At 42.3% G+C, this 16,768-nt stretch overlaps 1 protein-coding gene across 9 annotated transcripts in view; it reads right to left on the minus strand.

Annotated features, from left to right (window-relative positions):
- Nucleotides 1-16,768, minus strand: part of LOC146870562 (ADP-ribosylation factor-like protein 8A) — a 557,139-nt gene that overhangs the window by 26,585 nt on the left and 513,786 nt on the right. For all 9 annotated transcript variants that reach the window (XM_085643154.1, XM_085643149.1, XM_085643152.1 and 6 more), the window contains one exon: nt 9,841-9,908. In XM_085643154.1, the coding sequence (XP_085499280.1) occupies nt 9,841-9,908 (68 nt within the window). The remainder of the gene's footprint in view (nt 1-9,840; nt 9,909-16,768) is intronic.

The following is a 16,768-nucleotide window of genomic DNA, read 5'->3' on the forward strand; positions in this document are numbered from 1 at the left end:
GCTGTGGATCATGACATATTCAAAGTTCTCTCTATGGCTTGGCTTTTCAGAGTAGAAAGGGAATGCTCCAGAGTTACTTGGTACTACAATATGTTCCAGACCTTCTGCTGCATTCTTTATCTTTGTGTGGCCCACTTCATGGTCCTTAGATTAAGGAGAAAAGGGTGGATCGCCACATTTTTCCTGTCTTGTTCCATCAATCTGGTGCTCTTTGTTGGTGCTGCTGCATGTCATGCCTCTCACCACCTTCATTTCAGTTAGTAGTTTAACACCTAGATCTTCAGAAATTACATTGTTTTAGGAAAGTTGTTGTGAGATTTCTAGCAACACAGTGCTAGTGAAAGGACTCTGCGTTGACAGTGCACGCTACTAATAGCAAAGTCAATTTAAACCCCACTACTGGATTATGTGAAAAGTATACTGATCCAGGTTTTGTTTCCATATAACATAAGGGAAAAACTGTGTGTCAGGGCAGTCTGAGGCCCTGTGGAAAAGTGTAGGACTAAGAACAGACCTTTGAGGGATGCCACAGACATCAGCCCTCAGGAAGGAGCAGAGAGAAAGGAGAAAGAAATATTGCATACAATGCTCAAAGAAACAAAGATGAAAACCAAGCTAGGGCCTTCTCTTGAGTTCCTGTGGAGTGTAAGCGATCCAGCAGTGCAGAATGAGAGGTAGTATCAATCAAGACACTTAAGTCTAATTGGACTGAACCTGCACTGTCCCCCTTGTTTATCATCTTGAGGATGTTATCTGCCACTACCACGACAGTGGCTCCAGTGCCATTTAAAGGCCGGAATTTTGACACCTGGAAGCTCTTTGGAGTTTTATCCAAGTTATGAACTCTATACAAATGCTACAATACAATACAATACTATTAAACATTTACGTACCTTCTTAGTGTAAAACTATATTTTATCAGGACATGATTGGGGGCCATCCAACAACAAGCATTTGCAATGCAATAGGATGACAATGCCTTTTATGTATGTGGTTTAAAAACTTGCAAGCGGTCGTAAACACTCACTTTTCTACTTATAGTCGTTGCTTACGAGAACCAAGGCTGGCAGTAACTGCGCCTCGTTTGCTGCCAGACTTGCTTGTCCTACGCAAGCACTACAAGTACAAAGTGCTTATTTAAGCACCGCTTTCAGGTTTTCAAAACACATAAATAAAAGGTATTGTCATTTACAATGCCAGTAGCTCAAACTCTCGCAAATGCGATATCTATTGCATTGCAAATGCTTGTTTTAGCAAGACAGACCGATCAAAAAGGGTGGTTTCATAGGACCTAGTAATGGCAGGAGACCACCAGAGAATGTAATTTCTTCTTGAGTCAGATAAATAGTAATGCTAGGGGCAGTGGAGAATATTGTATTTGCAGAAAAAGTGCTGTACATGGTCCATGTTTTTAGTGGAAGAGATGGCAGCAAGGCGAGTGTTATAATAGAATGAAAATGTGTGTGCTCTTATAGCAGCGTCTGGCAAGGGAGAAGCTAAAACATACACTGCTAACATACCTAATTGGTGTACCCAGGCAGACAGTTAAAGACAAATACAGAGAAATAATCTAATCTTCATTCATAGTAAATGCAGTTGTCTTCTGCAGGCCTCGCTCCTTTCCTTCTGGCAATGCTTATTTCTCCCCACCTTGGCCCCACACTGCCTGTTCTCTATGAGTATTTCCCCACATTCTGCTTCATATCCACTGCACTTCAGAGAATGGTTCTTTGTGTTCAGAGCACCCAGTTCCGAAGCATACATGGATCGAAACGTCAACAATGAATTAAGGTATGAGTTTGATGCAGATTGATTATTATAGAGCTAAACAAGGGTTTGACAACTTATCCCTTTTGACACCTTTGTATATAACTGTTCACAGGCTCTTATTGATATAATATATGTTGTAAATTTATCTTTTGCTGTGACCTCACTTTCATGAGCAATTCGCTGGTCTCACCTTGTGGAACACCCTTATGTATAATGTTATCTTAGAATTCGTAATTATTGTTTTTTTTTGGGCTAAGTGGGTGTTGTTATAAGTCACTACATAACCTGTTTAATGGGGGATTTTTGACCCCTTATCAAAAAGAAGGTTTTGTAAATATTTTGTTGGGGTTAATACGTCTTCCAAACAAAATCATTCTGGAATTTTATATGTAATAGACCCAGATTCCAAGGGTTGCCAGGTCTCCCCGAGTATATTTAACTGTTGTCCAGAGGCAGCCTTGCAAGTCTCCTGCTTCCTGTCTCCTCCCTGGAAGGGAGTGTTGCCTAATATCCAGAGGCGGGGTTGCAGCCATTCTGCTTCCTCCCCCCTTCTCTCAGGAAGAGGTGCCTGGTGTATAGAGGCCAAAGGCAGACCTGCAGTTTCTATGCTTCCTGTCCACTTCCCTGCAGGATGGGTACCTGTGTACAGTGGCACAGGGCCCTGCTGCCCTTATGATGGTATGGCAACTGAGCTTCTGAGCAGATAATACTGCTGCAGTAGCTGCCTCTCAACATTCAAGTTCTGATGTAAAGTAGGGGGGTACATTGCAATTATTTGGGAAGACAAAGAGTAAGTGTCATAGGCCAATGCTAATGCATACTGTTTGGGGATGCTCCATGAGGAGCTTCTTCTCAGCTTCCTGTCGAGCGAGTGTGAGTGAAACGGTGTGGCAATGAACCAGCAATGATGATAGCGTTGAGAGCTGAAAAGATCATCCATGCCATGTTGGCCAAGAGGGTGTCTGTCACAGGGCAGAGGACTTCTGAGAAGAAAAAATCCAAGCTGGTGCAAAGGAATCTAAAAGTGTGCCAGCAAACTAAAGAGCACATATGCTGGTCAAGAAGCAGGTGGTCAGCACTGGGATAATTTGAGAAAACCGCGGGGGACAGGTGAAACAGAGGCATTCTTGCCACTAGTCTGAAACCACAAACATGTAGAATTGTTCAGGTTTGAAAACAGTGATTAGCATAATGGTGGCATCACAGGAAATTGCATCACTCTAGGTTCAATGATGACTTCATGGAAGATCACATTATATGACATTGGACCCAGAAAGCAACATAAGAAATGAATTAAATGGTCTTACTGAGTTATATGGGAACACTGTGGCCAGCCCTAACCATACACTCAGTGACACATACCTTCTATAATGAATCAGTAGGCTATGGTTTTGCCACAAAAGTAATTGACTGTCACCTAAATGGTAATCATGCTGCATTGGGGGAGAGGTGGGGCATTACTGGAGAAGCAGTAAAGCAGATGTTTGGGAGAGGTAGCACGGCGATTGAAAATAGACGGGGGGAGGGGACTGAAGCTCTCAAGGAGGGTTGGGACGGAGCTAGGGGTGAAGCTGGGCCAGCCCAGAGGGAGAGACCGGTGAGGATGGCGTAAAAGATTTTTGGAGAGATAAGACTGCTGAGTGAGAAGTGACCAGTGTTATTGGGAGAGGGGGAAAATTCATGATGCAGCAGTGGGAAGAGATGAGGCGGAACTTTAGAAGCAATATTGGTTTTGTAGCAGACGTATAAAGTATGAATGAAAAGTAATCAGATTATCATTGAATACGTGTACTGTAAAGTCTTACACATTTGACAAATGTACCATAGCACTAAAGAAGCAATTATACCATAGCAATAAATATATAACATGCTTATGGTAAAGTATAAGATCTGGTAATGAATACTCAATTTTTTTTAAGCGCTAGATGTTTTTTTTAGGCGGTAGATGTTTTAACGGGTTTGTAAGTGCTCAAAGTCCTATAAATAATGAATATTACACTCGGATTGCGACAGTATCTAAAACAAATCCCCTTTCCATCATTTCATAAGAAAACAATATAATACAACAGTTGAGATGCTAGAAAAACATTGTCTCAAACTGAAAAAACTGAAACAAATAACCCTCTTCTCCAAAAGATAAAGGGCAATTGTCCCCTTTTACCAAATGTAATCAACCTTGAATTCTTGCCCACCTCGTCCTCTCTGACTGCCTTCACCATGCAGTATGTACTTAGAGCTTCGAATCTATCTTGCTGTTTTCAATGTTTTAATGCATTTCATACATCCCAGTCTTGTGATCTTGTTAAATGTAAAGTGTACACCCTCTGTGTAAGTGCAGCCCTATATTCAACAAGGCTGAGCCTGGAAGGTGCAACTCGCCTGAGAGAAAGCTCTGTGGCCACAATCTAGAGCCCGCGGGAGTGTGTAATGTGTGTGATAGCTCTGCTGTGTCAAACCTGAGCCTGAAAGATGCGACTCGCCTGAGAGAAAGCGCTATTGTCACAATCATGAGCCCGCGGGAGTGTGTAATGTGTGTGATAGCTCTGCTTTCCAAGGCTGCATGAAGGTAGGAAGTGGGGAGATAGGAGTGAGTGTGTGGGTGCCTGTGTGTGTGTGTGTGGATGGAGGGCGGGTCGCTGCTCCCAGCAGAGAACCTCCTCAAGGTTTTGTGATGCCACTGAGTATCACCAGCCTATTAATGAAGTGCATGAAATCGAAAGGAGCCCTCAATGGGGAGGGAGGGGGGCTGTCTACAGCAGAAAGAGGGGGACCGTCAGTACTGACCCGCGGTGAACCCACAAATACTACCCCCCTCACCCTCCCCCACCCCTTCCAATGCGCACACCATGAGATGCTTTCTCATAGTTGGCACGGGCCCTCTGTGGCATTTTCTTTTTCAAATCTAAAGCTGCAAACAGTTACACAGGAGATTGATAGCCACCTACAGTCCTCTTAGACACTCACTATTACTGCTTCTGATTTATTCATGTTTTCATTTTACATTATGCTCAGGTTCGCACTGCAGTCTTTCCTCCACGTCTGTTCTGTGACGCACTGAAAGCACGGCGACGCCTCCGCTGCCTCCAGGCACTGCTTTGCAAGCAGTGAAGGAAAGAATGGCAGGTAGGCGCTTTGCAAGGCACCACCATCTCACGACCTGCGCCCGCAAACATCATTGTGCTACAAGGTGCTATATGACCTTGGTTCCAGGTAGTTTTGGCAAAAATGTGTGCAGTAAAAAGAGCCTGTGGGATGAATGGAATGGGGAATGCAGTAAACCAGTTTGCCCCGTACAGTGAAAAAGTGCGCCTACAAGAACTAGTGGTGCGCGCGCACCACAGAGGAGCAGGGGCGAGGGAGCCTGTCGGTGTCTAGGACGCGCAGGTGGGAATGGGCGGAGCAAAGGCGGGACATGCGCCCGCCTTTGCACAATTGCGTGCCTTATTTTTTTTTTAAAAGCAGGCTAAAGGCAATGGCGGGCCGCGAAAGCAAAACCACATGCACGAGCGTGTGATCAGCTTTCTGAAGCCGTACAAGAGGTCTTGCGCTGCGCGAGCAGTCCTGCGCACTGCAACACTAGGCGCGGGACCTAAAATTCAAACAATTCATGTGCAATAAATAAATTAACAAAAAGCAAAAACTAAACAGGTGACTCTCTGACATCTTTCCAAGGAATGGAATGCAAGCAGTAAGTGCCCGGGCCAAATATGCTTCTATTGCAGAACATCCGGAGGCCCTCCATTGAATGAGTGCAGAACCAACATTGAGCCAGTTAACAGATGTTTATTAAAGCTTGGCTTGCACTGGATGGCCGAATGCTTGACAATGATGTAACACTGTATTGCCCAAGTACTTGATAACGAGTTTGAGAAAAATGATGGGTTATTGGTGTGGCCCCCGTGTTACAGAAGAGCGTGGGGCTCAATAGTTTGTAACTAGTTAAATTGTTGGTCCACTAGACTGGCCTTAGGCAAAGGACTGTGGTGGTTAGTTAGTTTTGTACTTACAGAAGCACAACTGGTTAGCTTAATGATCAGATGGCAACAACTGACTCAGTTGTTGGGATAGGTAGAGGATGAGTTCACCAATAACAAGATTTACAGTAGCCGATCAGTCAATCAATCAATCAGTTTTTGCCATTTGGTAACAAAGGTTCTGAATGAATTAATAGTTTGGTATCAGTTTATGATGACGTGAGTGAGGCAATGATGAAGTGAGTGAGGTAATGGTTTGTATTTGTCAAGACGTCACTGGCAAAATAAGGACGGAAAAGTAATGATCCCATCTATCCAAGATACCAAGAGACCCACATCTAGCATTAAACAGAGGATAGCCACAGATTCACAAATGTGTCTTCTGGAGTTGAATCCTCACAGGCTCACTGCCCCCCTGCTATGTTACTTGATCTTGCAGCTGCTGCTCGTGGCCAAATTAACAAATGCGTAACGATAGAAGCCCCCTGAAAAACTGTCAGCAAGTTAATGGTGGTGTACATTTTGGTACATTACAGGAATGAAAAATATCACAGATATTTTTTCGTTGGTGTAGTCCATTTCCTGTAGCCTTAGAGCCAACTGCAGAGGGCTGTACCGGTTGTTCAAAGCCGTGAACCTGAGTTATGTATAATGATGGAAGGGGCCTTTAACACCAGTTACAGCCTGAGGCAGAAGGGCCATGAGGCTAATGGAATATTCCACCCACTAAGGGTAGAATGTTCTAAATTAAAAAGGGAGAGACATGAAGATAAACATTGGAATGCTGGAGCTCCAGGCTTACACAGCCATTTGAAGCCATGAGCTACTCTATTATCTTCAATGGAGCTGTCAACATTCCAATGGTCTAATTACCTTTACAAATTTTACAACGAATATGCCTTTACCATTCATGCCTTACAATGAAATTTGTTGTAATGGCATGCGTGGTAAAGGCATATTTGTTGTAAAATACTGCATGGTAAAGACTTGAGAGGTAGTGTCGCCTGCATGGTTAAGCCCGCTTGGTAAAGGCATGAGGGGGGCCGGCTTTGTGATAAAGGCTGTTTTCCAACAATGAATGATGCACACTGACGACTGGACGGGGGCTGGTAGCTTCAGATGTTTTCTACTCCAGTTCCACATCATTTTATACTGCATATAAGACTCATTCTGTACAATAGTAATCTGTCATCTTAACCACTGGTATCAACTACCAAGCCGCCGCATTGCAATTTACACAACACAAAACATTTAGAGAATAATGCATGTTCAGAAATCTCACTGCAGCACACGTACATGGTGTAGCAGGAGACCTTAAAATATGGCTAACCTGTAAAATCGGTTTGCAGCTTTTAGTGCTGTTGATTTACATGCTTTGCACACTCTTGTGACAGTGTTCGGCACAGATGTTAATTATTTATGTTTTAAGTTCAAGGTGACTTGTATCTTGGTGCACTATAACATCCGATCCACATCACATTGCATTTTTCGACCGCCAGGTTCAAACATACGTTTCAGAGCTCTGGGACTGTGACACTTTACAAAGATTGCTTAGAGGTAAGTAATGCACACTGGTACAAAGGATACACCACATCTCTCTCCTTACACTAAGAAACAATTCAAAACTAAATGGAACATGAATATAACCACTTATGCATTGCCAAAGGCCTGAAGATGACTACAATACATGATGTACATTGTACTTACACAACCACTTGCATGCCGACTCGGAGCAAATATGTAACAATGATGGACATTCTTGAAATACTGTGAACATCCTTGCCCTAATTGTGGCCCTCCTGGCATAAAGGAAGGCATCCTTGATATATTGGGTTTGTTCATACATTAAGGTGTCCAGCCTGGCATAATGGTTTCCAGATTGGCATAGCGGTGACCTTTCTCTATATATTGTGAGGATCCTTGACTTAATCAACTCTAACCCTGTCTTCATGGTAGACATCATTGGCATATTTTGTTCAGACATGGAATTATGGCAGCCATCCCTGACATTTGATATAAATGCATAGGCACATAGGACAGATTCTGTTTATATGAGATAGTTGCACAAGCGGTTACTTGGAAAATATATGGAGTTTTTACAGAAAAAGATTTGCTTTTGATTTGGGGTACTGAGATTATTCACCCAAAATGAAAGCTCATATTGAGTATCTTAATGCATGTATTTTTAGAAGCTGAGAACTGATATTTGCATACAAAGTAACTGCCTTCTTAACATGCATTTAATGCTGATATTTGAATGTGAGTTCTTAGTTGTGCAGACTTATTGCTGATGTAATTTCCTTGATGTTAGGAAACATTCGCTTCAGCTACTGGTATATCATGACTCGTGGGGAGTCATTTTATATTTATGATGCTTTTTATGACATTAGTTTTAACAATCCTAACTAGTAACATGTGGTAGTCAGTACCGGAATTCTCATTTCTGGTGGTTTATGTTGTAGTGTGTTCTACGTGGGCACTATCCACAACAGTGATAAAACATTTTTTAGCAGCTTAGGGGGAATTGTAGATCCCTGAAGGCATCTTAGATTTTTGCTGGGCCAGGAGGGTGTATGATGTTATTTACGGGACAGGAAGGAAGGATCTGCCCATCAACCAGAGATGGCTCCGAAAACATCACAGATTTGTAACCATTTAGCTTGAGGTAGCATCAGTCCTTTTGCTCTTCCAGAAAGCAGAGGCCTTTTCTCCAGCCATAGAATGAGTCCTGGTGACTACAGAACTTTACACACATCTACAGATCATCTTTGTGGAAGGTGAGGCTGTGGTGCTGGCGTGTGGTCAATGAAGGGAGCATGGAATGCTGAACGGTATGAGAACAGGAGACAGGCTTGGGGGGACTGCTGAGGTAATTGCAAGCTTCTATGAGATGAAGACTATACATGAGACCTGCTTTTGTTACCACTGCAAAACCGGCCTCCATCACTCCAAAAACTGCCTCCACCCTTCCAGCCTCCCTGGGAAATGCCCAAAGCCTGCTACAGCCATTCCGACCCTGTTGGGAGTGGTAGCTGAGGAAGTAGTTGAACCACTGCAGGTTGGACTCTGTGGCACCTAACGCTATATATATATATGTTCTGTCAAGTGAAATGTAGTGGTGGGTGGTGTTGAAGGCCATTGAGAGGTTGGGGATAATTAGCAGAGCTGTGGCATTATAACATGGGGAGAGGAGTTGGCCTAACGGTTAGGGCGCTCGACCTCGGACCTAGGGGAACTGGGTTCGAGTCTCGGTAACGACGCTAAAACATCCTGTGATTCTGGGCAAATCACTTAATTTCCCCCTGCCAAACAAAAAAGAAAATGAATGTGTCCCTTCATGTAACGTAACTGGTGCTATGTAAAGCGCTCTGATACCTGATTGGATTCAGGTCAAGTTTGCGCTATATAAAACTCTGCCAACAAAAAAAAAAAGTTTGGCTCTGTGTAGTACGCTTTCAGTACTGTGTCTCAGTTTAAACTCTGATTGGCAGAGGTTGAAGACGAAGTGTCAATTCCAAGACAAAGTGACATTACAAGATATGCTGGAGTTTGTAAGTATCTCTGAGGGCTAAGTAAAGGGATGACTGGGCTTTGTTTTCCAGTGTAAAGGAACTGAGTGAATCTTTTTTCAGGACAACGGTGGAAATGGTCTGCTTAGCACCTCAGAGATTCATCCAACCACCTTAGGTGTAATTGCTAATTTGTACAACCAACCTTTAAAACTGATAAAGAGTAGATAGGTAGCTTCTCCCACTAATTTTAGTTTTTCAATCACTATATTAGGCAGTTGTTCAATGCTCTGACCTTGCACAATTCCTGAGAGAGTGAGAATGCAATTTTTATTCTGCAGAGCATAATCCAGACTGAATCACTGACAATCAGAATTTTACTTATTACTTTTTTCAGTGCTTCCTCTGCTGCTGTACTTCAGCTAACATAGCCCTGATGAACAACAAGGTTACTAGGCCTGTCCACCAGGAACTAGACAAGCATCCCTTTGAATTAAGAAGACTGCTGAATAATGGATATTGAGAATGAGGGTTCATGGAAGATTTAGGCAGAACCGAAAAAACAAATATTTACATCAACTACTTACATTTTTTCAATGAGCTCTTTCTCGTCCAAAGCACCTGGTAAGTCTCGCTTATTTCCAAGGACTAAAACCTACATGAGGGAGATAAAAATCATATGCTGTAAGAAAGGTAGTGAAATACTACATTCTATTCAATATGATAGACAAAGCGTTTGTTAGAAGAGCCTTCCAAGCGAAAAACAAACCTTTTCATTAGTAAAGGACTGAACACATTGATTTGAACTTTCATGAGGCAGGTCGCTTTTTGCGACCCATTGGGAATGGGCATAACACCAGGATGGTGGTCTGCTGGGGACAGCAGGCCACCATGTCTGAGTTTGCTTTTTAAATAAAGCCACTTTTTCTTTTTTTCAAATGCAGAACGTTTTCCTAAAAGGAAAACTGGAGACATTTAAAAGAAAGAAAGAAAACGTTTTTTTCAATTTTTAAGGGCAGACAGTTGTCCCATGTGCCACTGCCTGTTCTTAAAAAATATTTTCACTGCCAAACACAATGTTTGCGACTGGCTTACCACCAGTTTGGTAACTGCGATTGTTTCGCGACCACATTTGCGGTTGCAAAACAATCATACACCCCCCTGTGACTTGCTATTAGGAAGGGGTTCCCTTGGCACGCCCCTTCCTAATACCGACTCGCAAACCCTATTTTGCGAGTTGCTAATAGGTTACCGACTTGCAAAATAGGGTTGTACATGCTACAACCCTTTTTAATTAGAAAGTCTACTTTGACGTGCAATTAAAAGCATTTCGAAATATTTTTGTACAGCAGCAGCTCCTGTATAAGGACGCTGGGGCACTATTATGGCATCCTAATATAAGAAGTTATTTAAATAAACAAAATTAACATGAAGGTCCGAAAAGTAGGAATTTTCTGGCATTTTTACAAGGCCTTATGCACCTGCGAGAGAATGTGCCTGATTGAGTGCTGCTAGGGTTTACCCACGCAAGGCCCTTGTCTTTTCTCTCATTGTTGTGACATCACTTTCATATCTTGATCTTCACCTAGAGCGCCGATTAAAAACAGCCTGTGGCATTTTGCTTACAAGCCCGGGATATACAAGTCTGCATGCCAGAAAAGGACACCTTCCTGCACAAAAACAATCACAAGAGGCTTTTTACTCTTTCTATGGGTGAAGCAGAAAGCAGAATGCAGCACCCATAGAAAGAGGAAAAAACGAGGAGAACTAAAAGTATTTCTCCTTGTTGCGCATCCTTACACCTCCCCTGGGGAAGCATAGGATTCTGGTGCATTACCAGGTTTACGAAATGTTTTAAATCTGGGAATGCAGCAGAATCTATTGGTGTTGTGTAAGAACACCCACAGCAACACCCATGGCACGCCTCTTTCACGCAAAGTGATGTGTGAAAAGGGACTGTTCAAGTTCAAGTTCAAATAACTTTATTCGATTGTAAACCTTACAATCATAAAAGCACAATTCATAAAACATACAATTAAAATCAGACCATCCATTTCATTTATACAGCAGAAATTTACATAATCAATATAAGACAAAAGTAACAGGCAGAACAAAGCATGTTTAAGAATATAAATAGTTATGACAAGGTTAAAAAGATTAAAAATACATAACAACAATAACAGCATAATTAACCCTCCATGCTTTTCCTGAAGATAATTGCTAATTTCAAAAAGCTGCATACAAATAAGGTGCAGTCACAATTCAGGAGTTGAAGGTAATAAAGTGCTGGTTTGATCTGTGTGAATTTCAGTTCTTTCAGGCATGGTTTTAAAAATAACCTCCGAGGTACTATATAATAAGGACAAATAAATAAAAAGTGTGCCAGATCTTGCGGAGACTTCCCGTCGCAGCCGCAAGCTGGCAACACTTGTCCTCGATGGGCCCCACTCAGGACCGCTAATAAGTAATGAAACAAGTCAAAACGGAACCTTGTTAATAGGTAACGTTCGTAGCTAGACATAGGCCATGATAAATATGGTTCCATTTGTAGACAGGTTTTAAGTAAGACATGTTTCCTAACACTGTCTTTCTGGAACTCAACCTCTTCCCGGGCAAAATTCCTGGTTATCATAAATATATTTTTCACAAAAAGGGCATCTATTTTAGTAATGGAATTTGGGGTTAGAAACAGGTCCGGCCGACCTATTTCAGTAAAACAGTCTTTAATGTACTTCAACCACGGAACCTTTAGCCTACCATCCCATGTTAAAGCTTCTTTTAGTATATCATGGGTGAGAGGTATATCATTATTTAACCAGCAGTTCAACCAGCATAATAGGGGGTTTACTGCTATTCTGTCGCTAAGGTGGGGGACACCTAACTCCTCGTGTACCGAGAAGTTTCCGGTTCCCCTTGGGAGCCTCAGTATCTTCTTCAGAAAATTATTTTCTGTAACCTCCAGGTCTCGCGTCTGGCTGTAGCCCCAGAGCTCGCTTCCGTAGCAAGCAACGGCAACACTTTTAGCCTGGTATAGTTTAAGTAAGGCAGCCACCGGACTATTGCCCATTTTTCTCGCGAAGCCAAGTATGGCTGCGTTAACGCGGGTTTCCTCGCCCTTCTTCTTGAGAACAGCAGGGCCCCAAGATAATTGGTGATCAAGAAGAACCCCGAGGTATGAAAAGGTTTTGGAGATTGGAATTTTTTCCCCATTTATGTTGAAGAGATTAGGTTTTCGCGACCCTAGGCCTATCTTCATAGCATAGAACTTAGAATTGTTAATACTTAGGCCTCGGGACTCCATGAAATCAAAGAAAGAATTTAAGAGTGTCTGAAGGCCGATTGCTGTCCTTGAAATAAGGACAGCATCGTCCGCGTATAGCAGAACTGGAATGCCTTTTCGGCCTACAAAGGGGTAATCCGCTCCAGTTCTTAACAAGTATTCCTCCAACTCGTTAATATACAGGTTGAAGAGGAAAGGAGCCAGGATACACCCCTGTCGAACACCCCGATTAATTCTGATATCCCCTGTCACTTTCAGGTCTTGGGTATATCGGACATTTGCTCTTGTGTCGGAGTGCAGGTCAGCCAGTAGATTAATTAAATTCTGCTCAACGCCCATCTTTAACAAAATGTCCCATAGTTTGCCTCTGTCCAAACAATCGAATGCGGACGATAAGTCCATAAAAGCCATGTGGATGGTTCCCTGTCGGGCCCGGGTATATTTACCTATAATCAAATACAAGTTCAGACACTGAGTTACTGTCGAGTGACCGGGTCTGAAGCCGTATTGTATTGGGGATATAACTTTATTCTCGTTTGCCCATGCTGTTAACCTATTCAGAATTACGCCCCTTACCACTTTGGCTACAGAATTAATTAAAGATATTGGCCTGTAGCATAACGGGCTGCTACAATCGCCCTTTTTAAACACGGGCACAATAGTAGAGAGCCCCCACGACTTTGGACATCCGTGGGCCACAGCTGCATTTATTACAGCCGTAAGCACAGGGGCCCATAATGAGGTACAAGATTTAAAAAGATCCGGGGGCAAGCCATCCGGACCTGGAGCCTTATTTCCGGTTAACCCTTGAATGCCCTTTTCTACTTCGTTTACTGAAAAACACAAAGAATTCTCCTTAGAAGTTAAAAAATCATTTTCTGCCTGTTGTTCATTGCTTTTAAAAATTACGCTGAAGTGAGTGACCCAATCCTCCTCAGGGATATTTGTACCAAGTGCAGTATCACTGGGAATATCGAACAGGGGTTTATTAACAATTTCCCAGAATTTACTGCTATTGCCCAGGACTGATGGGTCAAGCAGAGACTCCCAGGTACAAGCCTTAATTTCATTTTTCCTCTTAACGAGTGATTTCTTATAAATCAGTCGCAGGTTTTTAATGTGACCTGGATCTCTAGGTTTAATTTTTAACGCCTTTTTCAGATCTCTGCTTGCTTTAGAACATGTATGGTCAAACCATTTAGGATTATTTCTAGCATGTCCCTTCACTGGAACTAGTAGCATGGATCCTACTGAAGACACCACAACCTCAAAAATAGCTAAAATTTCCTCAGGTGACGTAAATGGTAACACACAAACCGCAAGTTCCTCACCACATGACTTATTAATTTCAGTGTATAGGTTTTCGTGATTTACCAAATGCCATTTCAATCGCCGTTTGCCGTTTATACATTTTAAAATTCCTCGGTCTTCACAATTCATTCGCTGTTCAAAAACCCCTCCACACAATCTAATAGTTAGGGGATTATGATCACTGTAGATATTCATTTGAATGGTGAATCCAGAAGCCTGATTGGCAAGGTCGGCAGATAACAATAAATGGTCTATAAAAGATCCCTGACCTGATCCTTTAAATGTTGGAACATCAAAGACCTTGGACTCAGGCACCATGGACATGGCTACAGATAAATTATTTTCATTCAGCAGATCGTTAAGACAAAGTCCACGCCTAGAGTGGTCAAAATGGAAACCATTCATACTATTACACCCCAGGGATCCCATAGAGGTAACTCGTGGATTACCACATGGGTGTACATTAAAATCACCTGCAATCAATAAGTTACGTGACAGTGTACCTGCTCCTTCTCTCAACATCTCTTTCAGAGGCAGTATATTACATTCCCCTTGACTATTTATAGCATTATAAAAATTAATTAGTGTCAGGGCATGTTTCCCTCTCTTCAATTCGAGCACTTGGATATTCCGATTTACATGATACCGGTTACTTATTTGGTAGGAAAGTGCCAGGTTAATAAAAATAGCCAGGCCCCCCTTAGCTCTTCCACTAGTTGAGGGGGCTGCTGGACTAAAAAAACTTTGGTAGCCCTCAATGAAAACATTATTATCTTCCATCCATGTCTCTTGGAGGCATATAACTGCATATTTCTTGACAAATGCCAACCAGGCAGAATCACATATTTTATCAACCAAACCTGCTACATTCCAGGACACTAAACTCGCATTACAAACATCACCGTGGTCTATTCCAGTGACGGCTTCTGTAGTTATAGGTTTTGGAAGCCAATTTTGTTCTACGTGTGTGTCTCCCATGTTTAGTATTGTAGAGGAACTTGGTTCTATATGGACTGGTGGAAGAATAAGGGCCTCGGGCAGATCATGCAATATACTAATGTGCTCGTGTGATACGGAACTATCCGTTAGAGAGTCTGCATCTGGTTCTATCTGGTTGTTAGTAACTAATTCATCAGTTGAAAGGGGAACAATTGCTGCTTGTGTAGACCTAATTTCCCCATGCCCAGAGTTATTTTGTATGTAACCAGTGTATGTTGGTAGGGCTGGAACAGCATGTAGTCAGTCAACCCCCTCCAAACCATCCTGCTCATGAAAAACATCAAACCTATTTGAAGTTGGTACATTGTAGTAGGTGTTAGGGTATTTTGGTTGGGGGTGATCATGATGATGATACAGCCCATGTGGGGCCTCCCATCTATCATGATAGGTTACTGGGTGGTTGACCTGTCTGGCCTCCCAGGGTGTATCTCTCCTATACTGTCTTTGATCTCCTACAGTATAATGACCGTAGTTCCTTGATGTTACTCCATTATGATCATAAGTTTTCTCCTGCTCTAAAGTGCGGTATAGATACACTTTGTTTAAACTATGAGCACTTGAGGGATAGAAATAACTTAGATCCATGGTACGGATCAGGCTGTTAATCAGGCCATCCTTCCATCTAGTTATGTGGCTTGCTACACGATTATCCTTGAAGTTGACAACAATACAGTCACCCTCGGTGGATTTGAATCTATGACCCACCCAATCAACCCTCCTGACATTTGTTAATTTACCACTAATGTGGGGAGGGATCGGTCTATGGGCGGTTAACCAATGGCTCACTTTATTTTTCAGATCCCCATAACTCTCTATCTTGCCCACTTCTAATTGCGGTACACCTATCATTACTATGGTGTATAGGTGGGATTCAGGAGGGAGATTAATGTGAATGGGTTTTTTAGATTGTGTCAACTTGGGTGTTTGCGCTAGACGTGTGGCAATGGCTGTGTTTTCTATTAATATAGGCCTTTCAGGCTCAGCCTGGTCATCAAGTGAGGCAGGGAGTAAACCTTCCGCGGCCCATTCACTCTCATCGCTACCAGTTGTAGAACTATCTGGGGTAGTGGGCAGGGTCGACGCTACTATTGGTTCATTATTTACACATATAGGCGTGTTTAGATCATTATGATCTATGACGCCCAAGGAAGAAGTAGATGCCAAATTAGAACAATCAATTTCTGCGTTATTCTTGGATCGTGTCTTTTTAGTGTTAGTTTGATTTCCTTTGCCATTAGCCAGTAAAAAACTGTCCTTCTGTGTAGGTGCAGTAATAATTTTTAACATGCTCATAGTATCCTTTTTTTGAGACTTCTCAAACTTCACTAAAGTTTGCTCTAAACCAATGATTTTTTCACTAATAGGCTGCAAAAGTGATCTGACTAGCTGTGCCATTTCTGTCAAATATAATTTATCTAAAGTACTTACACTTTCAGTCTGACATGTCTGGTCTATGTAAGTTTTGGTGTTCTCTGGCTGTGTTTCTTTGGGCAAAAATACGCCCTGATTTGTAGAAGTGGTAATCATATTAGGTGTTCTGATTAGTGGTTTAGCCAGTCTAAAATTTAACCAAACATCGTTTGCTGAGGGTTTATGATTACCCAGGGGTCTGTATGTTTTCCTTACAATAGATTTGGTTTTTTTCCCAAAACGCCGTTTTATCTTTTTTGGGGAGAGCGGTTTATCAGCTACTATTTTATTTGCCAGGGGTGAACTTTCAGCAAATACTTCCCCTGGGGAATGTGATGACATAGTTCCTGGTTGAAGCAGACACAAATTATCCCCGGAGTTGGAGACAAACAAAGGGCTTCTTTCTATACTATTTAATAAAATGGGTGAGCCTAGTGATGCATTTTTCCTACTACTTTTGCCACTAGGTAACCCTGTAAAGGATTGCAGCAAAAGTGATTCCTCCATATTAATAG

Source organism: Triturus cristatus, chromosome 1_1 (genome assembly GCF_964204655.1).
Source record: "Triturus cristatus chromosome 1_1, aTriCri1.1, whole genome shotgun sequence".
In the NCBI taxonomy this organism is placed as follows: Eukaryota; Metazoa; Chordata; class Amphibia; order Caudata; family Salamandridae; genus Triturus; species Triturus cristatus.